Raw genomic sequence first — 27,122 nt, forward strand, 5'->3', positions numbered from 1 at the left:
AACAACAAGGTTCGGCGGTTTGCATTCGAGCTGAAGATGCAGGATAAGAGCACCTACCTGCTGGCTTCGGACAGTGAAGGAGAGATGGAGGACTGGATCAACACGCTCAACAAGATCTTGCACAGCAGCTTTGAGATCGCCATGCAGGAGAAGAGGAATGGAGACATTCACGATGGTGTGTGTGTTTGTCTGTCCGTCCGACATCCGTTTTCCAGCGCCTGAAGGAACACAAATATGAAATAGAATATTATTTTGTGTTAGTCAAAATATTATTAGAGTTCATGATGAGAAATGATTTATGGTTTTCATGGTCTTGCAAAAACATCTGTGGTTTAATTAAGAAATAGATTTTGCAGACTGAAATATGTGAGACAAAAGCAGCTTTGTGTTTTCACACTGGCCAGATTATATGAATGATATCAGTGTCAGCAACATGATCTCTCCTGTACTTGCTGTTTAATATTTGTATAGCTGCAACGATTACTCAATTAATTGATTAGTCACCCGACAAAGAAAATCAAGGCAACTATTTTCATAATCAATTAATATCTTTGAGTCAGTTTTTAAAAAGAAATTTCCAGGGCCGGCTTTTTAAATTTTACAGGTTTCCTCAGTCCTCTCATTGTAAACTGACTATGTTTGAGTTTTAGACTGTTGACTGACTGACGAACAAAACAAGACATTTGAGAATGTCAGCTTCGTTTGAGAAACAAAAATATTAATTGAGAAAGTAGTAAACACAGGGTAATCAATTATGAAAATAATCAAGCCCAAGACCCAGACCCTATTTTTCCATGTTTTTGTGTCTGAAGGCCCAGGCATACCAAACTTACCTCAAAGAACTAGTGGCAATGAAAACCGATTGTTGCGTTGTGTTGCCTGTGTCTTGGCCAAATAGTTTCAAGTGAACACACTGCAAAGACTACAGCCAATGGCAAACCACCTGCGTGAGAGGAAATAACTCACCACACCAGCAGACGGTGGTAGTCTGTAATCATCATTCCAAAATATAACCAGAAGACCTTCTCAATGTCAGTTGGCACATTAACAACAATCCAATGTTAAAAGAACAAAGCATATTTACCGTGCACCAGTGAACAGTAACACAAACACTTATTAAGTGTTTCTCGTAAAGAGCTCAATGACTAAAGAAAAATAATCTTACCTTAAAGGGATAGTGCACCCAAAAATGAAAATTCAGCCATTATCTACTCACCCATATGCCGAGGGAGGCTCAGGTGAAGTTTTAGAGTCCTCACATCCCTTGCGGAGATCCAAAGGGAGAGGAGGTACTAGCACAACTCCACCTAATGCAGGCTGACGGCGCCCCAGATTCAAACGTCCAGAAAAACATAATTGAAACCACAAAATATCTCCATACCGTTCGTCCGTAGTGATCCAAGTGTCCTGAAGCTCCGACCAGCTACAGGCTACATTGAGGCTGAAAACAGAGTTCAAATTACGTTTTTCCAAACAACTTTTTATGGCGGGGCTTCAGGACACTTGGATCACTACGGACGAGCAGTATGGAGATATTTTGTGGTTTCAATTATGTTTTAATCTGGGGTGCCGTCAGCCTGCATTAGGTGGAGTTGTGCTGCTACCCACTCTCCCCTGGGATCTCCGCAAGGGATGTGAGGACTCTAAAACTTCACCTGTGCTTCCCTCGGCATATGGGTGAGTAGATAATGGCTGAATTTTCATTTTTGCGTGCACTATCCCTTTAAGTGATTTCACTCCGTCTTCATTTCACCTTTTTGTTTACTTTCCTCAACTCTTTTTCTCTTCTGGTGTGCTGAGCTGAACTGCCAGTCAGAGCGATTTCATTCACAACAGGCTCCAATGTCTCCAACACCAATTCAGCTTACTGAATTTGCTGGCCATCTAGGGCCAAAGATGGGCAACAGTGCTGGACACACCACACCAACAAGGGTGTCTAATGGAGACAGTGTTTTTTGAACTTGGTGAAGTATTGAGTGAGACACTGCAATAAAACCACGTGGGGATATATGCACCCTAAATGTATGTCCACTAAATGTTTTTGTCACTGACAGGCTCAGATTCCTACAGAGATAGAACTCTTTGTTAAAGAGTTAGATCATTTTTGTTTAAACAGAAACAGCCCTGAAATAGCTATTGCCCAACCCACCAGACCCCATTTAAATACTCAAAAGGTCTATCTCTGTAGGGATTGTTTCCATAACGTTGTCAGACACTTAGAATAACAATCTGAGTCTGTCAGTGGCAAAAATAAGCGCCTTTCGAAGACATAAATTAACGGTGCCCTGAGTGGTAACACTGCAGCCTGTTCCACCGCTGTGGGCACTTTTGCTCAATACTGGAACACTTTCAAAACATTTTGTTACACAAAAACATTGGAAAATAGGATCCAGGTTATAAAATACCAAAGTTACCCTTTAATTAATGCAGTTTATTGTAGAAGCTATGATGGTGCTATCTAAGATGAAAAATGTTCTCAGTTGTTATATCCAAAATAATAATCAACTCATATCTGAAGATCCAGTAAATCTCCTCATCCTCATCAGTTTATTTACTCTGGCATACTGAACGTACCTGAGGATGTTTTGTTCATTCATACACCAACATCCACTCTCGACTTGTGCCTCACTTCTCCCCTACTTCTCCCTGGCCCTGTAATGTAGTGATGTGATACCAGACCACCCAGGCTTTTAATACTCACCTCCTGTCTCATAGGAGGCTTAGCCATGAAGGAAAGCGGCTGAATGCCTTTACACAAAACGCTCCACTAATCTTCCCTAACTCCTCAGCTTTTATTAATCACGCTGTGCATGAGAGAAAAAAACACACGGGATCTCTGAGCTTCCATAAATATGCCACTGAGACCTGCTGTATCTCCATCTCAATCCTACTGATTCCTGTACAGCTGAATTACTGTTTACCAAACTTTGACATGTCAGTAAGCGATTAAGGAGGTTTTATAACACGAGGGGGGTTTGTTTATGTTCTACAACTTTCGGTCTGTATCCAATGATTTCTTCTATTCTCTTCTAGATGATGATCTTGGAAAGTCAGACAGTTCCTCCTCTGGCAGCATGGACAGCTTTCAGGTAGGTCCTCTTGGTACTCACACATTCAGTACATCATCACATGGAGCTGCAGCATTAAACTTCTGTTCCTCATTGAAGCTGTAATGTAGAGGGCCTCTTCACCACAAACATGTGGCTTGGATTTAGATTTAAGAGTTGCTGGTTACACACCTAATTTCTCAGTTGATCATTTGTTTTTTCTTTGATCTTATCTGACATTAATCACAGACATGATGAAGTAAAACTCCTCAGCAATATTTGAGTTTCATCCAGAAAACAACACTGCAAATTAAACATCAGGCCTTTAAACTTGCATCCAACAATATTCAACACAAGGAATCCAGCCGTGGAAAAGCTTTGTCTTAGGCCTTTATTAGCTCAGCCCAAATCTGTTTTTTGGTAGTCTGGACAGCAAAAAGAACAAAAATCAAAAACACATAAAATGCCATTTTTACAGATCAGATCCCAACCAATTTTATTGGTGACAGAAATGCGATTCCAGTCACATTTCTACCAATGCATCCCAGTTCGGCTGCTCTGGCTGTCCAAATTAGGCTTTAAAGCAGTGGTTCCCAACTTGTGGTTCACGGTCCAAAAGTGGGTCATGGATCCATTCCGAATGGACCGCAAATGACTCACAAATGTGTCAAGAAACACACTTAATTTTCTTATACAGTGAATTTCTGGCAAAGAGCTCTTATTTTGAAGAGCCATTTCCTGCTGTAGAGTGAGTGACTAATGTACACTTAATTGACAGAGACAGCAAACTAGCTCAACAACATAGCCAAGCGCAAGTATGATGCTGAATGTATTAAACTGTGTGGATGTTGGAACTAATGACTAAGGAGAAATCTGGACCCTGTGGCTGGACCAGTTGGGAACCACTGCTTTAAAGTGTCTTTTGTGTCATTCGCATGGAAATTCTGACCAATCAAGAGCAGCTTTCTTGCGCAAGGCATTTTACCTGGTCCGCTTGTAGATGCTGCCGTGGGAACACGAACTAACTCTCGGCAATTATGCAACTTTGGAACAAAATTAGTCCCTGGTTCAGACCAAAGCAAGCAAACTCTAGGTCTGAAAGCTCTCTGACCATACTTCTCACTTGATTTATAACCTCAGTAAACATTTTTCTAATTAGTTTTTGATCTTAATCACTAGTTTCAAGTTGTAATTAACACAGCATGATGGTCATTTTGTAAACTTTGGTCCCATTTAGAGTAAAATAAAGCAGCTTCACCCTCTTGTCCAAACATGGTCACTTCTAACTCCAGAAAACTATGATGACGACAGCCAAAATGCCAAACTCAAAGCTTCAAAATGGTAGTCCACATACTAGTGCATGACGTCATGGTGGCTATATCCACTTTATACAGTCTGTGACAACAACCCATGCAGATAGATTGTCTGGACACACAAATCCAATCTGATCAATTAACAATGCGGACAGTCTCACTTAACGATCTGATGTGAGAAATCTTTTTTCCTGCTGTCTTAATGCACCCTTACTTTGACATATGACACCTGCATCAAAGATGTTAAAGGTTTTAACGATTAAATCTGTGTCTTCTGATTGATTTACAGACTGATGACTTACAGACTGTAAAAGTGCTCTCAGCTCCTCGTGCTGTTACAGCACTGAGTGTCACGCAATAGTGAAGCCATATGTGCATGGAAACTGGTGGTAACTGTTAACTGGGAAACAGCTTGACAGGTTACAGTGTGTTGCACTGAAGTGTATACTGGTACCACCTGACATTCATTACTGGGCCTGTCTGCCCAGCATGATCAGCCAGTAAAATATGAAGCTTCATTTCCAAATGACAAAAAATGTTCTAATGATAAAACCAACTGAGTGGAAATTTCTCAGACGATGCTTCTGGTGTTTCAGACAGTTTGTGGTTTAAATCGATTTAGGAAATGCCTTCCTTCTCCTCAGAGCGCAAGAGATATTGAGTCCAGGATGAGGAGCGAGACCAGGTTGAAGCTGTTCACCCTGGACCCTGACACACAGGTACTGAAATGTAAAGCGAATTAACGTCCACTCATTCCCTCATCGTAATGAGATCCAACTGAACACTCCCTAATGAAATGCAATACCTTCCATTGTGCTGTCTTCAGAAACTCGATTTCTCAGGAATAGAGCCGGATGTGAAGCAGTTTGAGGAGAAGTTTGGCAAGCGGGTTCTTGTGAACTGCAATGACCTCTCATTCAACCTGCAGAGCTGTGTGGCCGAGAACGAGGAGGGACCAACCACCAACGTAAGACTGATCTTTTTCTGGCCACAATGGGCCCTAAATAACAGAAATATCATTATCCGGCTGACTAAAGACAGAGGAGATGGTTTGTTAGAGCGGCCGGATGGACTCCCCTCATTATTTGAACCGCTGAAGGACTCCTGTTGGCATAGCAACCAGGCTACAGGCTCAGTAATGGCAAACAATCCGTATAATGGAGCCTGATGTCCTGCTGTCCCTCCCAACAGAAACTGTCTATTAAAGAGACAACATGTCAAGACTGTGTCCCCACTGATATCACAGACACACACACACACACACACACACACACACACATAATGCATAAGTACTGTAAAATGAAATATATTCTTGTGGATATGAAATTATTCTGTTTTTAAATTTGTTGAGATTGAGATTTATTTTAAAATCTGAATCATCGGTCTGACACAGAATTTTCACCCTCCTTCCTCTTCAGGTGGAGCCATTTTATGTCACCCTGTCACTTTTCGACATCCAGAATGGCCGTAAGATCTCCTCTGACTTCCACGTGGACTTAAACCACCCGTCCGTAAGAGGAATGGTGCCCAGTAACACCAGTCAGTATATGAACGGGGGAGGGGACGCCCATCCTGAGGGGCAACGGTTGGTCCATGGGGTGCCAGAGACAGCCATGCAATATCCAAGACAGGTAAAAATACCTTGAATTAAGATTAAAAAAAAATGCATGCAGCCATGCTAGTGGCTCTGTGAATCAGTGCTGTACACAAGTGGTTATCAGTGTTAAAGTGCCATAAAGCTGCAGTCTTCCTAATGGCCAGCAGGAGGCAGCTCCTTGCACAAATAAGTCCAGTTGCATAGAAGGCTATTCGAAAATGTCCATATTTCTCACTTGATTTATTACCTAAGTAAACATTTTCTAATGAGTTTATGGTCTCAGTGAGTGAGTGAGAGTGAGCGAGTTTAAAAGCTTCGTCAATATAGCATGATGTTAATTTTGTAAATGATGGTACCATTTACAGCTTGAGTCCTCAACAGAGGGTCTGAGGGTCCTCAGAGTTACTGCAGGAGGGCCGCCAAATGATTGTTTTGTTGTTGTTGTTGTTGTTGTTTTAAAAAAAGTAAATCTTTCTTTAAATTTCTTTAAATATTTTCTTTAAATATACATTAAAATGAATCCAACATATTTTGCCTTTGTGTAAGTGGATTTTCCACACTCATCTACCTGAGAAGCAAATACAGGTCAAGACTGCAGCCTGAGCCCTGATAATCTCCATCTGCCCCGTTTAATATGATATTTTTATACAATATGGCTTGTGGTCGAAAACTAGTTACTGTGAGGGCACCACAGTGGTAGCAGTCCCCTCGCTCCTCTACAACTCCATCCTCTCGTCCAAATATGGTCACTTCTACCTCCCAAAAAACAAGATGGCGATGGCCAAAATGCCAAACTCCAGGCTTCAAAACAGTAGTCCAAAAACTAATGACTTACGTCACAGACAGTACCTACTCCTTTTGTACAGTCTATGACTGTACATGGTGGTGCTTTGAGCTAAATGTTAATGTCATCATGCTAACATGCTAACAGTGACAATGCCAACATGCTGTTATTTAGCTGGTAAAATGTCTAACAGGTTTACTATCTTAATTTAGCGTATTAGCATGCTAACTACACTAATTAACTAACTAACTAACTAACTACACTAACACAATTACAGCTGAGGTTGAAAAGTATGTCATTAGCTTTACAGGTCATACAACAGTTGAACAAATTAACATTTGGACCTGATAATGGAACAGATGAAAAGTCTGGGAAGTTTTTACAGTTCATCCTCAGAGGGACACACATGTCTGTATAAAATTTTATAACAAATCCATCCAATAGTTGTTGAGACATTTCACTTAAAACCACAAATGTGAACCTGATGATGACACTAGAGGAAAAGTCAGGGGTTCACCAAAGGCATTAGGGTTTATCCTCTGGGAAACATTAAAGTGATAGATCACCTGACAGACCAACATTGCCACCTCACCACCACCAACTATATCTGTCTTTGTTTTCATATTATTCTTAAAATACATCTGAAAAGTTGAGGTAATTGTAATTTTCATTGTCTCTACAGGGAGTGTTCTCGGTAACGTGCCCCCACCCAGATATCTTCTTGGTGGCTCGCATAGAGAAGGTGCTCCAGGGAGGAATCAACCACTGTGCCGAGCCGTACATGAAAAGTTCAGACTCCACCAAGGTACTGACCCACCCACGAACTCCCATCACCGTCCTCCTCACGAGGCGGCATGTTCCCCCACACTCAGCAGATTCCACCAGATTATTCCACATTATACACAGATAATCATCCTTGTTTTTAAGTGCCGACCAGTTGCACAGACTCTCAACACAAGCATTGACTTTGGCTGTACAAATGTGGTTGTGCACCCTGAAGGGACCATGGTGGGTCGTAATGTAATTCAAGCGAGAAGGAAATGTGTTTTGTGTGTGCACAGCAGCATGATGAATTTGTTACAGTGCTGCAGGGCTGAGACCAACTCGAGTGTTGAAGTGATGAAGCTGAAATCACACTATGTGTCTGTTTTCCACTAGGTGGCACAGAAGGTCCTGAAGAATGCCAAGCTGGCGTGTGGCCGGTTAGGACAGTACAGGATGCCTTTTGCCTGGGCAGCAAGGTACTTTATCTCTCTTAATAAGTACGATTTCTAACTGTATTGAGTTGCAAGTCCTGTGTACTTGACACTTTCCCAGCTGACATTAGGCGAGAGGCAGGGTACACCCTGGACAGGCCGCTAGACTATCGCCGAGCTGACACATAGACAACCATTCATGCTCACATTCACATTTACGGCCAATTTAGCGTCATCAGTTAACCTAACCTGTGGGAGGAAGCCGGAGTACCCTGAGAAAACCCAGCTGACACGGAGAGAACATACAAACTCCACATAGAAGGACTCCCCCACCCCGGGTTCAAACCCGGAACGCTGTGAGGCAACAATGCTAACCACTGCATCACCATGCCACCAAAAAATAATAATGATCAGTTGTGGAAATAACTCTTAGCTGTGACCTAGACTGTAAACTTTCATCCTTTGTCCAATGAAACATCATCATCCAACTACTTTTGCTCATTTAAACAGGTTACGTGGATGCATTCAGGACACTACAATGTTCCTGACTCTTCTTTTTCTTCTTGCAGGCCTTTGTTCAAAGATGCTTCAGGGACACTCGACAAAAGTGCTCGTTTCTCAGCTCTGTACAGACAGGACAGCAACAAGCTATCCAACGACGATATGCTCAAATTGCTAGCCGACTTCAGAAAGTTAGTAATGCTTCTTTGAGACCTCTGTAATGTAAATTGTCTAAGTGGTCTTGCAGATGTTCTGGAAAGGAAAAATGTTCCTATAGGTTGTACTTTGGAAAATGCTGGTCAATTTTGAAAATAAGATGTTTGCTTACATCTGTGAGTGCGGTGTGCATATATACCATTTGGAGATGACAGCAAAGGCTTAACTGGAGTTTATTTTCCTTTCCCCAGGCCAGAGAAGATGGCCAAGCTGCCTGTAATCCTAGGAAACCTTGATGTTACCATTGACAATGTAGCCCCCGACTTGACAAGTAAGGCCCCTGAAATCGCTCCGTGCCGCCAACATGAGAGATGAAAGCTGTTTTTGCTCAGAGCAGATCGGTCATGTTGTCTGCAGGCTGTTTATTTGGTCTCCCCTCCCTCCTGCTTCTGTGTATAGATTGTGTTACCTCATCCTACATTCCTGTGAAGCAGTTTGATGTCAGCGAGAAGACCAACATCTTCTTTGAAGTGGAGGAGTTTGTGCCGTGCATAGCCAAATGTTCTCAGCCTTTCACCATCTACAACAATCACCTCTATGTCTACCCGAAGCACTTGAAGTACGACAGCCAAAAATCATTTGCAAAGGTATCACAAACTTTTATTATGTAGTGTTATTTTGCAAGATAATTAACACAGGTGGAGGAATTATGATGATTTTGTCCTACATAGTAACCTTAAAGTTTACTATGTGGCTAACTGGGTCACTTTTACTTGTCCTGTGTCCTCAGGCTAGAAACATAGCTGTCTGCATTGAGTTCAAGGAGTCAGATGAGGAGGACGCTGTTTCACTGAAGGTAAACTTTCACAGACAGTGTCCTGGAAGTGCTTCCACATCCCCTCCCATCACAGGGATCCACTAACTATTGCTATCACTCCACAGTGCATCTATGGCCGACCTGGAGGATCCTTGTTTACCAAAAATGCCTTTGCTGCAGTATTACATCACCAGCAGAACCCTGAATTCTACGATGAGGTTAGATACATTGCATAATAACAGAAAGGTGTGTATAAGTCAATGCCATCAATGACTGAATGTTTATTTGTGCTCTCATTCCTCAGTTTAAGATCGAGCTGCCAACCCAGCTCCACGAGAAACATCATCTGCTGTTCACCTTCCACCACGTCAGCTGTGACAGCAACAGCAAGGCCAGCACCAAAAAGAGAGACCTGGTTGAGACTCAGGGTAACACTGATTTACAATCACATCATCTAAGATATCTGTATTTTATGACTTTTGCACATAAAGTAATAGTAATAATATCTATCTCTTACTGGCAGCTGACTCTGGGCTTTTAACTATTCTCGTTTTTCTTGATCTAAGTGCAGCCTTCGATACCATTTAGCAGCTAGCTACCATTAGTATCACTGGCACTACTCTCAACTGGTTTAAATCATATCTCTCTGGTCACAACTCACTTTGTTCAAATCAGAAATGTCAGATCCAACTCTTTTCTGGTTAAAAGCGGTGTTTCTCAGGGCTCTGATCTAGGTCCCCTTTTATTTATTATCTACCGCCTACCTCTTGGCCATATCTACAGAGAAATTGGCATTCAATTCCACTGCTATGATGATGACACCCAACTCTACAGTATCTATCCACTAGGCCTGCTTCCACTCTTCCCTCCAATTCCCTTTCTGACTGCTTACTGGATATTAAATATTGGCTTTCATGCAATTTACTCAAACTTAACAGTGATAAAACTGAGGTTCTCCTTGTGGGTACTAAATCCACTTTGGCTGAACCACACAGTTTCACTCTAACCATTTACAACTCCAAAGTCCATCCATCCCCTTCTCCGTTAAGAGTCTTTATACAATTTTTGTCTAGTCATTTCAATAACTTTTCTTGTATATTACGGAATTGTTTGATTTTATCATCTATGGATACATTGCTACTTGTTTTTTTGTAACTGTGTCTTGTAAGGTGTCCTTGAGTGCTTTCAAAGGTGCCTATAAATAAAATGCATAATTATTGTCATTTACTGTATAAAGTTATCTCTGCTGAAGCATTAGAGTCTTAGCTGACCATCTTCTCTTTTGTCTCTGCTTTCAGTGGGTTACGCCTGGCTCCCCCTGCTGAAGGACGGCCGGGTGACCATGAATGAGAGTCAGATCCCTGTGGCTGCCAACCTGCCTGCTGGATACCTCAGTTGTCTGGAGGGTGCCAGCAAGGTAGAGTGCATCCTTAAGTTGTTAAGCAGTGATGGCTTGGCCTTATTTACTCAGAGTTCAAGTGCTGTCCTCTCTTTGTCTTCCAAGACCAAGACACTGACAAATATCTGTCCATATTAATGATATTTACTGAATTATTGAGCACATGATTGTTGCTTTTCTTTGTATTACAGCATTCAGGTCCTGAAGTCAAATGGGTGGATGGAGGCAAGCCTTTATTTAAGGTGTCCACTCATCTTGTGTCCACTGTCTACACTCAGGTTAGTTTTTGTTTTTCACAAACAATGACTGTAGAAACACTTTGTTTTCTTGGTCGAAACTCAACTGGGTGAAATAAAACTTCTGTAATCTGACTTTCTTTGTGTCTCTCATAGGATCAACATTTGCACAACTTCTTTCATCACTGTCAGAGCACTGTGCCTGCACCCCAGGTGTCAGGGGGAGAACTGGTCAAATACCTGAAGGTAAAATAATGAGCATAAAAACTAGGGATTCAGTAGGAATCTGACTGTGAGTTAAAATATCAACAATCTTTCCCAAGAAATGCTGGCTCCACCTGTAAACACATGCTAGTTAATATAACAAAGTGCATTTTTTGGTCATTTAATTTGTTAAGATTATATGTTAAATCTGTGTTTCAAATTTGCATTTGTTTTTATTGAAATTATCTGCTTGTGCTTGTTGTTTATATCTAAGAAAATGTGCAGACCTTATGCCTTAATTAAAGGTATTGTTGTGGTCTTGTGTGAATTAAATGGCTAGTAATGTGTATACATGCTTGAGAGAACTTTTAAAGAGACTGTTAATGCTGCTCTGAGTCATATTCAAACCATAATCCACAATGTTGACATATAGTTTACATTCCAGTGTTGGTATATACTGCATAACTGAGTGTACATGCCCTGCATGGATTTATAAATGAAGGATTTGGACTTAAATCTGAACAGACTGACATGTGATTCTTTTTTTTGGATACCTAAAGGGAAGGTCAGACATGTTTTTACACTTAAAACCTCCCTGTATTAACTTGGAAGCTAATCGTAGCTCATACTCACTGTGAAACCGCAGACAGTCACACTCTGTTGGAGCTGAATCACATGGAGATTAATGTTCCTTTTTGGGCTGTAGCTCACCAACAGCGCATTCTTCTGGACGGATTGTGTAGGGTTTTTTCTACTGCAGTCCATACAGAATTTAACTGTTCCTTAGCTGCAGAGATTAGGCTGATCACAGTAAATCTGTCAGATATCTAGCCCTGATTCTTTTTCCACTTTTTTTTGTCCTGTGGTACTGGTAGCTCAGTTATCACCTTTTCCATCGCTTGCTGTCTTATTCCAGTTCATGGGAACCTTAGTTTACTGTTCCCCGGGCAGACATTGACATGGAGAACAACACTTGGTCCAATGCATCTCTTGGGTTCTAATGTAAACACAGCAGAGAACACGAACAATGGCCAGAGGGTCAAACAGCAGGTCAGCCATGTTGACTGGCAGCTGGCCAAATGACTTGCAGGGCTTGTGTTAGCTTCCTGTACACGGCAGTGATGTACCTGCACTCTGTCTTGCTCCAGGCAGCAGAGGCATAAGGTGTGGGTCATTAGCACTGTGTTTGTCATGCGCGTGTTCTCCTGTTGTTTTAATTTGATTATTTCCTCACATTATTATTTATGTGCCTTCTGTGCTCTTTGTTTGAGAATTGAGAGAGGACACATCACTGTTTTCCACATTTATTCTTCATACATGAACATATCTCTGTGATGTTTTACCCTCAGAGTCTGCACGCGATGGAGAGCCATGTGATGATCAAGTTCCTGCCCACCACCCTTAATCAGCTGTTCAGGGTGCTGACCAGCGCCACCCAAGAGGACGTGGCGGTCAACGTCACCAGGCAAGTTTCCCTGAGACAATCCGTGACTAAACAACACCTTAAAATTTAAATGATGAAAGAGAACTCTGTAGAAAGCTGATTTTTATTCAATCATTGTCTCTATAAATTACAGCTATTTTTTGTCATTAATTGAGTACAAATCTGGTTTGATTGTTTTTTTGAGTTTTTGATCTGACATGCCGATCAATAAGGCTTTCCTGTGGGCAAGAACGTTGTATTACATATTAAATAATATTAAAGTGGATATAGACACTTTTTTTGCTTCACTTAACTTATAAATCTGTCTTTTTACTTTTTTTTTTTAATTGCTGTTTATAATTCTTGGTAGACATTGCTGCTACTTATTTTTTATGGACTTTTTTTTATCACTCTTTTGCAAGTACTATTATATTATATATTCTTCTAGCCCATTGAATGTGAACGTAGGGCATTGCTGTAAAAGAGCTTAATGCTCAGTAAATTTTCCTGGAATAAAAATGGTTTGATTTTGATTGATATTTGGGGATTTTTATGAATATATTCAAACAATAGCCAAACAACGTGTGTTTAAAACTTAAAACTATTTCCAGGCCTGGAAAACAATTTTTCTAATTTCATAACTTCTCTTGCAGGAATTTGAAAAGTTGTCTGTTTCCACATTAAACGTCTGTAGATTTGTGAGTGAGGAACTTTTCCTTATAGATGCTTCCCTTTTCCATTGTTACCATTTAGAGTCATGATTCACATCGTTGCCCAGTGCCACGAGGAGGGGTTGGAGCACTACCTGAGATCTTATGTGAAGGTAAAATTCACACGCTGCATATCACAGCTCACTACCTATATGTTAGTGTTTGTACTCACAGTTGTGTCTGCATGTGTCTGATACAGTTTGTATTCAAGACTGAGCCACACACGTCCTCCACCACCCGAACAGTGCATGAGGAGCTGGCTAAAGCCATGACTGCTATCCTGAAGCCGTCCACTGACTTCCTCACGAGCAACAAACTCCTCAAGGTAACGTATTTGTACTTCTTTAAAGGATTACACAGCGTATAATTATAACTGACATGAGTTTCCTCTTTATTGTTCTCTGATTGATGTTTGTCTGCCCCGCAGTACTCCTGGTATTTCTTTGAAGCCTTAGTCAAGTCCATGGCTCAGTACTTGATTGAGAGCGGTAAAGTGAGGGTAAGTCTGCCACAACATGTGTGTTTGACTCAGGGGTGTCTGCTTCGTAACAGTGTAAGCTCTTCACTGTGGTTTACAACATGCCAAGTCTTGTGGACAGCCACACTGCCACAGTCAGAGTATTATGTATCCACAGTCTGCCCGACACTGCCGTGCACTTTAATTGGCTGCATTTGTTCGAACCCCATAAGCAACCACATCCCTGTGTTTAACCTCCGCTGGAATAATGTGGAGGCCGCAGTGTGGAGGAGATCACACCCGTCTGCAAACTGTGTTTCAGTTACAGTACAAGGAGATATTCTATATCTTTGTTATTGTCTATGAATCCAACAGAAAGACTAAAACCAACAATATATAATAAAGGAACACGGTGTGCGTGCAGCAGTGTGGCTTATTGATGTGTTTTTAACAACAATGGATCTTTATGGTACAGAGAATAAGCTGTCTCAGGTTTTAGCTACATAAACAATACTTGTTATTGATACAGTATATTGTTGGATTTGGTCTTTTCATGGATTTTTTTTTTTACCATAACAAAAATTTAGAATATTACCAGAATTTTCTTTTAGGGGGTGCAGTTGCAGCAGCCATTCTTCCTAACGCCACAACAACTTAACATTTGTTACAAAGCACAAAACAACTCACATATAACACAAAATAACAGGACTACACTAAAACATAAACAGACAAACAAGACACGATTTCATTTGCACAGTAACTGCTGGTTTGGCGCTAAATTTTGCTCTGATTACCTCATGACGTGTTAGTAGTGTAATATTAGACTAAGTATTTACATCATACTATACATTCACATTTGTGTGTTTCTATACACACAGTACATGCACATTAACAGGAATAATTCCCAGGAAAAACAATATTTTTACCATGCATGAGGTTCATTAGCATGTATGAATCATATTATATATGTCTCATTTGGATTTGTGAAGACATGATTAGCATACTAACAGAAAACAACTACTAATTTAATGTCCCTGCACCACAAACAAAGACAGACCTTTCACATCCTGAGACACATGACACAGTCAAACTTGCCTTTGATATTAACTAATTCCTGTAGGCTTTTGACACCTATACTTTCGTCTGTTTTTTTGAAGTCTTTGTCAAAAGGTGCTGCTTCAATAAAGTTTTAAATCTAGCGTTATTGTTTCCCTGTGCGATATGTCAAAGGAGTAAATTCCATTCATGCAAACCTCTGTACATTACTGTACGATTGATTGAGTTTGTTCTTACTGTTGGTAATATAAAGTTTCCTCTTGCAGCATGTCTTGTAGGGTAATCATGTCTATCTGAACTAAAAGATTTTTTTTTTTTTTTTAACGAACTGAACTGTTGTAACTGAGATATTGCTGATGAGTACTAGTAATGAGTACAGTGCTGCAGAATTAGATCTTAAAGTTGGGACTTCTGGTTCCCTTGTCTCGAAGTCAGTGTTTTTTTTTAATTGGTTTTTGCTAAGATGCCTTAAATAAGGTCTGTGGTTAACAAAAGATTAAGAGATTTTCACGTTTTGTTCTCTGGCTTAAAACACGTCAGTTAATACACCACATATAAAGTTTGAAGCTTTTTGTGTGTCCTACATAAGGTGGACTCTACATTCAGTGAATGTAGAGTCTGTAGGCAAACCCCAGAGATCTTGCCTCCGGAAGAAGAGTGGAAGAGCCCTGGTTTCCGGTTGTAGGCTGTTTGTAGTCCGCGTGATATTGACCAATCACATTTGAGCCGGCTGCAGTTGTTGCCAGGTTAAACGGTCTGTGTGGTGAACTAACGAGGCGGAACATAATTGGCGTCACTGCAAACTCTGAATCCATCGCAGCTGTTCAGCATATTTACTTACATATAAACGGAAATTTGCCTCCTCCGCCCAAATCAAACCGGAATGCCAAAAAATCAGGGGTCTGCCCTCAGAGGCTGTATCGCCATCTGCCGGAAGTCAGATGCCGAATACAGCCAATGGGTTCCGAGAATGGGTGGTCGCCAACAAGCAGCTAAAAGAGACCACAGCACATCATCATGCCGAACATGGCTTATAGACTCGTGGTGGTGGTGATGTTGAAGTCATGTGACCATGGTCAGGCCAGTCATTAGGAATTATAGACAGGGGGAAGGTTTTTTAAAATCAGGCCCCTCATCCACACCCACTACCACCACCCACCCTTTGTTCAAACACCAACAGGAGCAGGTTCAAATTAGTTCTTGGCCATTAGTCTTGTAGTAACCATTTCCAAATCCAGTGTTATAGACTTATCCAGGCCAAACTTTCCCTCACCAGAATTAAGCCTAACTTTAGAGCGTTATTTAACCCCTTTCCAATAATATAGCATGACATGGTACAACTGGTAAAACTGAACTGGCTTCATTGGATTTTATTTGCTAGTCTGCCGAGCTCCTCATCTTTGCCATGTTCAACTTCACCTGTCACATCTTGTGCTTCTTCATGCTTTTTTGGGGTGGCAAAAAATTTGAATCTGCTCCTTTCATTTTCTTGTTCTCTCTGCACCCTGGCTTTTCTTATTCGAGCCACTGATCTTTGGTAAAGCACTTAGTTAGTCATGCTACAGTTCACTTTCTATCTTTACATTAGCTGTGCATGTGTGTTCTGCATATCTGACCGGCTGCTGTTATTGAAAACATTACCATGTCAATACATACAACTTGTAGTGTCAGTGACCTAAGTCAGTAAGCAATTTTTTGTTCTTGATCCTATTTTAGGATCAACCATAGACCTTTGGATGAGCCCCCACAGATCGGGGTAATCTGTACTCTTTGGCGCCCTCTGATGGTGGGCTTGCAACATTAGCTTTTTACCTCTGGCGATTGCATTTACGCTTCAGAAACCATAAAAGTGGTGTCCATCTGTGAAGGTTATCTTGTCAATTCCAACATGAAAGAATTATTGACTAAGCCACAGAGCTTATTTTCTGGAGTAATCCAAAATCCAATGGAAAAATCCCATTGGCTTTTTGTCGAGGAATGCAGGAACTTTTTTTTTTTTTTTTTTTTTCTACAAAAAAAGCCTGCAGCACTGTATTTTGCTGTGTAATAACATCTGTATGACGTCTGTGCTGTGTCCTGCAGCTGTCCAGAAACCAGCGCTTCTCAGCATCCTTCCATCACACTGTGGAGACTCTGGTCAACATGATGATGCCACACATCACTCAGAAATATAAGGACAACCTGGATGCTGCCAGGAATGCCAACCACAGTCTGGCGGTCTTCATCAAGGTCAGGAGCCACAGTAACTGTATATGGCACGAATTTGACATCACAAAGTGTACAAGTATATATATGTATACTTACTTAATAGTAATTTGCTTTTCCATATCATTCTGTAGCGCTGTTTCAACCTGATGGACAGAGGCTTCATGTTCAAGCAGATCAACAACTACATCAACTGTTTTATGCCTGGAGATCCAAAGGTACACACTACAGCATTTACACAAACAAAATGTCCGAAATCTTGTTTGTAGAAATGTGCAAAGTCTTGTCTGAGCTGTGCTTTAGTGCTGTATTAACTCTTCCTTAATTAATGTCTGTTGTTTCTAAATGCAGACGCTGTTTGAGTTCAGGTTTGAGTTCCTGCGTGTTGTCTGCAACCACGAGCACTACGTCCCCTTAAACCTGCCCATGCCATTTGGAAAGGGAAGGATACTGAGATTTCAAGGTGAGGAGATCATCACATTTACCTTCTGGTCAAGTACCAAGTCTGATGATGAGTTTATATTGCCTTTTTTATTGTACAGCTCATGCATACATAATGAAAGTCTAATTAAATATCAGTTAAATAGGTTTTGTGTTGATGTAGCAGTCTTTGATCCTACAGAACGTACTTTGTTTTTTATTTTCCTCAATTAGCTTTATTATCTCCATATGATACAGTGGAGTCATGTGATACTCTAGTAGGTAGGTGTAAGGGTGCGTCGCTTGCATGTCATCTCCAAAAAGAGCAGACTTGGATCTAATCATTCAATTATCTTCCATTTTTGCTGCAATCTGTTTTTTTTATTTCTAAGAAATCTTTAAAGATCTTTCATGCTTTAAATGCAGGTTATAAAAAGACTGAAGAAGATGAAACAGTGTGTTAAACTTGATGACATTTTGGGGAATATTTGAGTGTGATTTGGGATTGCTTTACTTGCTCTGTGTTGGAAACCATCTGTGAACAGCTGCTGCTCTTCCATCAGAAGCTTAAATCCCGTTTGTCTTTTTCCACAATGATCACAGTTGATGTGGAGCAGCAGCTCAGTCGCACAGCCTGAATCTGTCAGACACAAAATCCAAGTTTCCCTGTAAATCTGTTTTTGCTTCACAAAGACTGTTGGATGATATTTGCATTATTCACCAGGATTTAACTCCGCCGCCAATCTGTATTCTGTTCAAGCTCTGGTGCTTTGTGTCAGATTGATTTCGGATTATATATTTACACTCTGGTTCTGACTCCTCATCTCTTCCTCCCCTCAGACCTCCAGATGGATTACTCGCTGACAGATGACTTCTGTAAGAACCACTTCCTGGTCGGGCTGCTGCTCAGGGAGGTCAGTGCAGCTCTGCAGGAGTTCAGGGAGATTCGACAGATAGCCATCCACGTGCTGAAGAACCTGATGATGAAGCACACGTTCGATGACCGCTACACCTCCAAAGTAAGCAGAGCCCTCTCTCTGTATCTCCATCTCCTGCATTTCCACCTCACTTAAGTATCTGGCGTGTGTGCTCTTGAGAAATTCTGTTGAGAGAGTTGTTTGTTTTTTCAGAGCCAGCAGGCCAGGTTGGCCACGCTGTACTTTCCCTTGTTTGGTCTGCTCCAAGAGAACGTCAACAGGCTGAATGTGAAGGAAGTGTCCCCGTTCACCGTCAACCACTCCAACAATGTAAGGGAGCCACCTAGTGGCTGCTTTTCTTATATCTTATCTACCATGCATAGCTTTCAGTTTATGTGAGAGAGAGATGTGGGGAAGAGACACAAGGATACACATGTGTTTCCTTGCTCTGAGCTCCTCCAGAAGCCTCCTCTCTCCTTGTTCCTCATCTCCTCGACGTGCATTTAAGGGACTGAGAGATCCTCCATGATGGCATAATTTAGCTTAACACACCCTTACTCACATTGGGCTCAATTCTAGAGTGATTAAACTGAAAATAAACTATTACTCATTTTTCTGGGGAACACCTGGAACTCATTTAAAGACTCCCGGGGATCCTGAGACCTCCGTGGTTGAGAGCCACTGTCCTAGAGCAAAAACTGTGGTTGTCAAATGGTGGGGAAATGTTTGTGGACTGACCAACCAACCCACCAACAGAGCATCTGTAGATCTGCCCTCTACGCTAATGAAAATTTCAGCCAAGACTAAAACTATGGTTCGGATTTCTAATAACAAAACGTAGGAATGAACTTCTTTGCTTTTTCCATTCCTTATTGAAGTGCTAAAATCTTCAAAACATTACAGAAACAGGGTGCTAATTTAAATGATCAGCCTAAGATTGTGCAGGACTTAGGGACCCCTCATAAGTCTTGCACCTCACACACACACACACACACACACACATAGTGGCTTTTCAAAGCTACATACAGCCATGTATAGTTTGGGGTTTGTGTCCATTAAACTGTTGTTTTTCCTCAGAATGGAAGAGAAGAGTCACTTCTTACAAACGCTTTGATGACACCTCCCAGATCCAGCACCTTTCTGGACACCAGCCTGCACAAAGATGTGTTTGGAGTCATCTCTGGCACCTGTGAGTGAACATATGATACTGAAAAAAATAATATCTATATATGTAATATCTGGATGGATGGATGGATGGATGGATGGATAGATAGATAGAACTGAAAACTGCTCGCTTTTTGTTTCTGGACAGCTTCACCTCACACGTCATCAACCCCCAACATTAACTCCGTGCGCCATGCCGACTCTCGCGGCTCACTCATCAGCACTGATTCTGGCAACAGCCTGCCTGAGAAGAACAACGACAAGGGCAACTCTCTGGACAAGGTACATCTCACACAGTGCTGCAAGATACCTGTAAAGTCATTTCATGCAACATTTATCAGAAATCAAATGTTGGCTTCCTGTGACATTAATTTCAGTGTGCCTTGGGCGTATCAGAGGTCCCCTTGTTGTGACAAAAGTACCTCAGAACGTCACTCCTTGTTAACTTGTGCCATTAACTCCCCTACCTTACCTATACGGCTGGCCGTGGCAGACGGAGAAGTTTGTACGGAGACACTCTGTCAATGTCCTGCGCTTCTTTACGGAGACCGAGGAGTCCATGCCCTCCGTGCGCACCAAGCGCGTCACCATGGACTTCTCCCTGCTCTCTGTCCCCTGTGTGCCAGAGAGCGCCCTGCAGCCCAGCATTTCACTTCAAGTACAAAAACGCATCCTCCCTCCTCCTAGGAGTGTCCCATCTGGGAATGTTAGAGTCTGTGTGAGAGTGTCCCAGTGTCCTAAACCCTAAGCCCTTTCTTTGCCAGATGATTCTCAGGCTTCGGCCTGTTTGTTCTCTGGTGCCACAAAGCAGAGCTGCTGTACCACAGGACCTCACAGGGTTTGTCTCTGCTCTTTTTCCAGATGTGGATAAGCATGCACGCTTAAGGGATTTCTCACTTTTGAGTTCCTCTCATGTGTGCTGTGTCTTTTTTGCTTTCATAAAGGCAGCCTCAAGCCAAATCTGAGAGTCACAAGTGATTGGATTTTCACTGTCTGCTGTTGTGTTTTTCATCTTCTATTAAAGCTGTTTTTATTTGTGATTTGCAGCTTTATTCACAATGTGTGATAAAACAGGGGCAAAAAGATAGACACTCAGGTTAATTTGCAAATGCTATCAACCCAAACTCTTTATTCTAAAAGTGCATGAAAATAACTGCAACACAGCTTCACAGTTTCTGCCCACCTCTTCAGGAAAACTAACTTTAGCCCTGACGTGATCCACCCTCCAACACACCCACTAAGCAGCCATAGCCTCATGCTTTCCATTAAGTCATCCCCAGCCAGTTTCATGGTCTAGACTAACTGCTGGCAAAGGAACGTGCTTGGTACATCGCCAACCGCTTGCTGTGGTGGTAGAGCTGTTGCTCCACTGCTTTGGGTCTGTTTTCTCCCTGCTGTCTGCCTCAGCTGGGAGAAATGGTGTTTGTTTTCCACGGGCAGTTTTTCCACTATGTATAGAGCCCCGCTACATCTGAGTGAATGACTCCACTAGTGTAGCTTGACCACTGTAATCCCAGGCCTTATTGATCATGCCATAACCTCTCTAAAAGTCCCTGCGTATAGTTTTTCCTGCTTGTTTTTACTGCAAGGACAAAAACCAAGACTCACTTGTCTCGGCTTTGAACTATGACCACAAACTAGATGAAAACTTTACAAGAAAGTCTTTTTGAAACTGCAGTGGTGAATGCCTTTTGTCTTTGGAAATGACAGAATATAAACTGACAGTAGTTTTTGTAGAAAGCACTTGTGGTTTATCTTGAGGCAGCAAAAGCAGCTACAGAGCCAAGAGCCCTGACAGGATGATATATTTGTCTGTCTTTTTTTTGTCCCTCAGAACCAGGCGGCTTCATCCCTGGGCAGTACGCTGCTGCGATGTGATAAACTGGACCAGGCAGAGATCAAGAGCCTCCTCATGTGCTTCTTACATGTGCTCAAAAGCATGTCTGAGGGTAAAATCTCTCTCTGGACTATATATGCTTAAACACTAACATGTCTGCAGTCCATAAAAACACGATTATTTCTCCAATGTTAATCTTCCAGACGCTCTCTTCACGTACTGGAACAAGGCTTCGTCTGCTGATTTAATGGACTTCTTCACTCTCGTAGAGTAAGATGTCTTTGATTGCCTTCGTGACAACCCTGACATTATAAGTGAAGCTTAAGATTTTACTGTGACTGATTATTCACTTGCTTTTCCTCTCAGAGTGTGCCTCCATCAGTTCAGATACATGGGGAAGAGATACATCGCAAGGTAATGTTGTCAGCATCTGAATGGGTTGCATGAACTCAGTTCTTTTTCGGCTTTTTTATCGCAGTTATGATCGTGTTGAATTCTTGATGAAGGATTTCGGGCGTTTAGTGCAGTCAGTGGTTCCCAGATTTTTCTTTGAAGTACATGTTCATTTAACTTATTTTAACCTGTTCAAACCCAATTATGTTCCTAAAAATATTTTTATATTTCACTGGTGAATATCTACTCTAAATGCATTCATAAATAATTAGCATAAAGTATATATTTTTACAAGGACACTTTGTGGGGGGGTTTCTGTTGATTCCAGTGGACAAATAACCTTAATGCAGAAACCACCTCATAGTAAAAATGACATTTAATATTCCTAACAGACATTTTTTCAACAAAAAATATGACTTTATTTATTTTTCGTGAATGGTTAACTCATCTCAATGAATAAAGTGATACTTTAAAACACATTGCATATTTATTTTGTAATGGATTTTGTCATCACTACTCAAAATATACTCAATTTCTAAATTATCTCCAGTAAGTATTTTATTATATACATTATTAATATTACAAATACAAATTAAACTCTAGGTAACCTATTTGAATATGTTGATGAAGATTCTTAGTCATTCAGGTCATGGTAATCTTAAGTGCTATATCATAGGCAACTGGACTTGCTTGCGTTTCTTGGAGACGTTTCACCTCTCATCCAAGAGGCTTCATCAGCATTAACGGACTGAGAGACAGATGGTTTGAAAGAGGCGTGAAAGAAGCCATCTACGTCAAACTGGAACAACCATCGTTAAACAGAGGAGTTGGCCTGAGACACCACTTATCACCCACTTACACTTATCACCCTCCCTAAACGACTTGACACCCATTCTCACCTGGTCGCCATCTAACCCATCTAATGATATACAAGATGGCTGAATTGGTCAATGACTCACATGTGACCTCAGTGACTCTGTAAGGGTTCACACAGAGTTGAAAGCCTGCAACTCCGCACCCGTCAGTTAGAACTGAAGAAGCTTCTCAAATGAGAGGCGAAACATCTTCAAGAAACTCAAGCAAGTCCAGTTGCCTACTTGAATAAAAGTTGCTTTTTCAGCCCACTAGATACATGCTGCAAAAAATCACTGAAGTGAGATGAACAGACTGAAAACTTTATCTTATGAGATAACACAGATGTTGACAAAGTTTTTCTTTGGGGACATTATTTGAAGTTGAAAACAAGTAATAAATTGCAGTATATTTTAGCGCAATACTCAGCATATCACAACACGTTTAAAATGGCAATAATATTGTATTGTGACTGAAGTATCGTGATAATATCGTATCGTGATAATATCGTGTCGTGATAATATCGTATCGTGATAATATCGTATCGTGATAATATCGTGTCGTGATAATATCATATCACCACTTTTAGCACCACTTTAAGCTAACTCAGCTTCTCTGCACCCCAGCTAGTTTTCAGCACTCTCAATTACAACATGTGGTGACTCAATTGTGACATAATTTTAAATCAAATTGTAATTTCTGTTATTTCAAATAAATTAAGCTACTCCACAATCTTTCCACGTACCCTCTGGCAACTGTGGGAACCACTGCTCTAGTAAATAGATACCAGACTATTTTATTTCCTGCACTACATTATTCACACCATATACGACAACGATGTTAAAGATCATCCAGTTTCAAACAGAATTGCCTATGTGTGTGACTGTTGAAGGGTGTGACTGTATGCTGAGCACAGTCATGTCACAGATACTGAAAATGTATCCAAACACACAATCTGTACTCTCTCCACTATTTGGGAGCTCAGGCTTTGACTCCCAGAGGGCTTTGGGTGTTCACTCTCTAACCTCCCACCACCACTGTTTCTATCTCTGTTCACCTAAACGCTGGCAAGTTTAACACAATGAAATAAAACCTGGCTCCTGCCCTCTCCTGCTTGGGTAAGACTGACGGTGGAACTGACTCTCTCAGACTTAATGCATGATATTTTCTCACCCTGTAAGAGTTGCAGTGCTGTGACAGAGCTACCAGCCCTCAGTGCATCTGTATATCTTATTCCTAAATGCATGACATTTGTTGTATCTCACTGCTTTAATGTTGCTTCTGCTGCTTTGATAATTATCTAATTAAACTGCATGCAACACAAAGGATACTGCATGACTTTATTGCACACATGCCACAGTGGGTATACGTGTAAAAGTCACCCAAAATGTTCAAATTTTGTTCACTGTGATCGATTAAAACAGACATTTGAGTCTTATTACACCACTCGAGTGTGCAAAATGGCGTATTATTCGCCCTAACCTGCTTCACTAACCTGCCATCCGTCTAACATTGTCCTGTTTCCTCATTAGGAACCAGGATGGGGCAGGACCTGTAGCACATGAGCGGAAGTCTCAGACTCTGCCTGTGTCCCGTAACAGGGCGGGAATGATGCATGCCCGCTTACAGCAGCTCAGCAGCCTGGATAACTCATACACTTTTAACCACAGTAAGTGCTCCATTCTCTTCATCCAGCATCCTCTACCAGAGGACCCCACCCATCCCTCCGCCCTCCTCCGCCTCATTCTGTGTAGTCTGCCTCCTCATGCATTTCAACATCATCAACATCACCCTCATCCTCTGTTTAAACCCAGCCTGCTGTCGAGCAGTCAATGCATCAGAAGACACTGGTGCATCATCGGTAAATTAAATTAGACGGGGGCCGAGGTAGCTGTGTGTAGCATCTATTGATTTTATCTCAAGAGCTGAAGCTATGTGTTCAGTCTGTTAAAGGGACAGTTCACCCCAAATTCAAAAATACATATTCTTCCTCTTACCTGTAGTGCTGTTTATCAGTTTAAATAGTTTTGGTGTGAATATGAGAGAGTAAAATTGGGGGTCACCAGTAAACCTTCTCTAAAGTCGGACGATTTTACAGGTCGGTGAACACAGCACAAGCAGGACTTTCAAGACTTTTTATTTTTTGTTCAGCAGCAGTTTTATTGAATTATTGAGTGGATATTTTTGGAATAAACTGTTTTTTTTTATTACATTCAATACTTCATTTTGATCAGTTTGTGGTCAGATCAATCAGAGCTGGTCAGATTACATCAACAGATTAGAGGAGCAGCTGCTGCGGGCAAGTGCTGCTACAGGTTATACCCAGTGCTGGACTGCAGCGTGCATGGTTTCCACAGGAGTGCAGCTTGTTTCGTCTAAAGTAGGTTGGAAAAATGATAGACAACAGTGAAACTATGTAAGTTAATGAATGGTTAAATTGCATTTTCACTGCGCTTGGTTCTCTGCAACTCCACTTGTTCCCAAAGTACGCTGTGCTGCGAGAGAGAGGGAGAGATGCTGATGTTGTGGCAGTGCGCTACAAATAAATGAATGTGTGGGAAACCCTGCGCTTCCTTCTGCACGGTGATATGGTTCAGTAGAAGCAAAATAGTTCGCACATGAAACTGCTCACAACAGGGTCTGTGGATTATCTTGAGTAACCAGGTCATGATTTCTGGAAAGAGACATTGCTGTTGAGTTTTTCAAATATATTTTCATGGCACTTTGAGAACCACAAGCTGAGTGCCATCTAGTTCCATTACATTCGAGAGAAGGCAGACATCCTTATGGCCGATATCTCCAACACTCGGCAACTCACAACAAAACAATCTAGATTGATAAATAGCTCTACAGGTAAGAGAAAAGAATATGTATTTTGATTTTAGGGGTGAACTGTCTCTTTAAATGACATCATTTAACACAGTCTCTTTGTGTTTTCAGTGTAAGAAAGATTTCAAGTATTCTTGGAATATCTGTAGACCATGGTAAGAATGTATCAGGTTGGCAGGCAGTTTGCAGACTGTTACTGGCTTTGTTCATTTGGTTAAAATTAGCAACAAATGTCAAAGAAAAAAGTGGATTCCCGCACACACTTATCACCTCTGCACTGATTTATTAAAAAAAGTGTCAATGTTTCAGTCACAAGGAGCTTTCTCATTACATATTCCAAGGTCCTTGTGACTGAAATTTCTACACTTCAGTGCAGAGATGGTAAGTGTGTGCAGGAATCCACTGTTTTCTTTAAAGTTTTATCGTCAGGGGACTAGATTCCCTGCAACAGAAAGGAGACAAAGCAAGTGGTGTGCGTGTTGCCCTCCACTCATCCTAAGTTTAAGAGCATGCCTTATGTTAACTGAACATTAGCTTTCTAAGTCTTCTCATCCCTCTGGCCAGCTCATCTGCTCTGAACTTTGCATCTCATTCTCTGAAAAGAAAAGAAAATCCATGTCAAATATGAAAGGTTTCATTCCAAATCACTACCTGTGTATTTCGGGAAAAAAGCAGTTTGAGAATCATTCATAGATATAAAGAAAACTCAAATCTTAACACAACGTGTGCCTCAAATTGAAACCATTCCTTTAATAAAAGGTGTTGATTTTGTAAGCATTAAGATTGTTTCAGTTTGGAATGAAACCTAATCGCATCATCATAATGAAATTTTCCAGCTTTGCCTTTAACACCAAGGTCTCATATTTTAAGAGATATGCTATTTTGAAAGGCCTGCCTGTGCGCTGGTGGGGGTGAAACAGCTACAGCTTTGTGTTGTGTCCTCTTCAGCCTACAGTCACTCGGATGCAGACGTGTTAAATCAGTCGCTGTTGGAGGCTAACATCGCTACTGAAGTGTGCCTGACCGTCCTGGACACACTAAGTATCTTCATCATGGGATTCAAGGTTAACATACATACCATTTTTTGTGCTCTTTAAATGTTATATTCAAGTTCTAATAATTAATGCTTCATTAAAACCATGTGAGTTCCTATCTGTGTTCTAAGTCAGATGGTGCTTTGTTTCTCCACAGACCCAGCTGTGCTCCGACCACGGCCACAGTCCACTCATGAAGAAGGTTTTTGAAGTCCACCTCTGTTTCCTGCGGATCAATCAGTCAGAAACGGCTCTCAAGCAGGTCTTCACTACGCTGCGCACCTTCATCTACAAGGTGTGAAGAACGTTGGTTTCCCTACCTAACAATACAATTTCTTGTATTAAGTTGTACCAAAAGGTCTTACAGATAGTTGGAAAAGGGCTTTTATGTATTATGCAAAGTCAGATTTCTTTTCAAAGTGTTTTAAAACTCCATGAGCTCATTGAATGCTGCTAAATACATTATGAAAGACCTGCAGACAGGATCATTGGATTTACTGGTCCATCCAAGTTCCAACCCTCACCTATGGTCATGAGCTTTGGGTAGTGACCGAAAGAATGAGATCGCAGATACA

General features: G+C 41.2%; 1 protein-coding gene across 1 annotated transcript; it reads left to right on the forward strand.

Annotated features, from left to right (window-relative positions):
* Positions 1–26,863, forward strand: LOC126387538 (dedicator of cytokinesis protein 9-like; the record flags this gene model as incomplete). Its single annotated transcript, XM_050040054.1, has 33 exons — positions 1–175; positions 3,034–3,089; positions 5,005–5,079; positions 5,187–5,327; positions 5,779–5,991; positions 7,424–7,546; positions 7,900–7,982; positions 8,507–8,629; positions 8,846–8,925; positions 9,054–9,241; positions 9,385–9,450; positions 9,537–9,629; positions 9,716–9,839; positions 10,710–10,828; positions 11,002–11,088; positions 11,203–11,292; positions 12,600–12,715; positions 13,427–13,496; positions 13,583–13,708; positions 13,811–13,882; positions 16,979–17,125; positions 17,236–17,319; positions 17,453–17,564; positions 18,362–18,540; positions 18,652–18,768; positions 19,516–19,627; positions 19,751–19,884; positions 21,437–21,551; positions 21,643–21,709; positions 21,806–21,853; positions 24,217–24,353; positions 26,462–26,577; positions 26,705–26,863. Coding segments are annotated over 33 exons (3,732 nt in total), but the record flags the coding sequence as incomplete, so codon positions are not given.
* Between the last annotated feature and the right edge of the window lie 259 nt (positions 26,864–27,122).

Source organism: Epinephelus moara, unplaced genomic scaffold (assembly GCF_006386435.1).
Source record: "Epinephelus moara isolate mb unplaced genomic scaffold, YSFRI_EMoa_1.0 scaffold703, whole genome shotgun sequence".
Lineage (NCBI taxonomy): Eukaryota > Metazoa > Chordata > Actinopteri > Perciformes > Serranidae > Epinephelus > Epinephelus moara.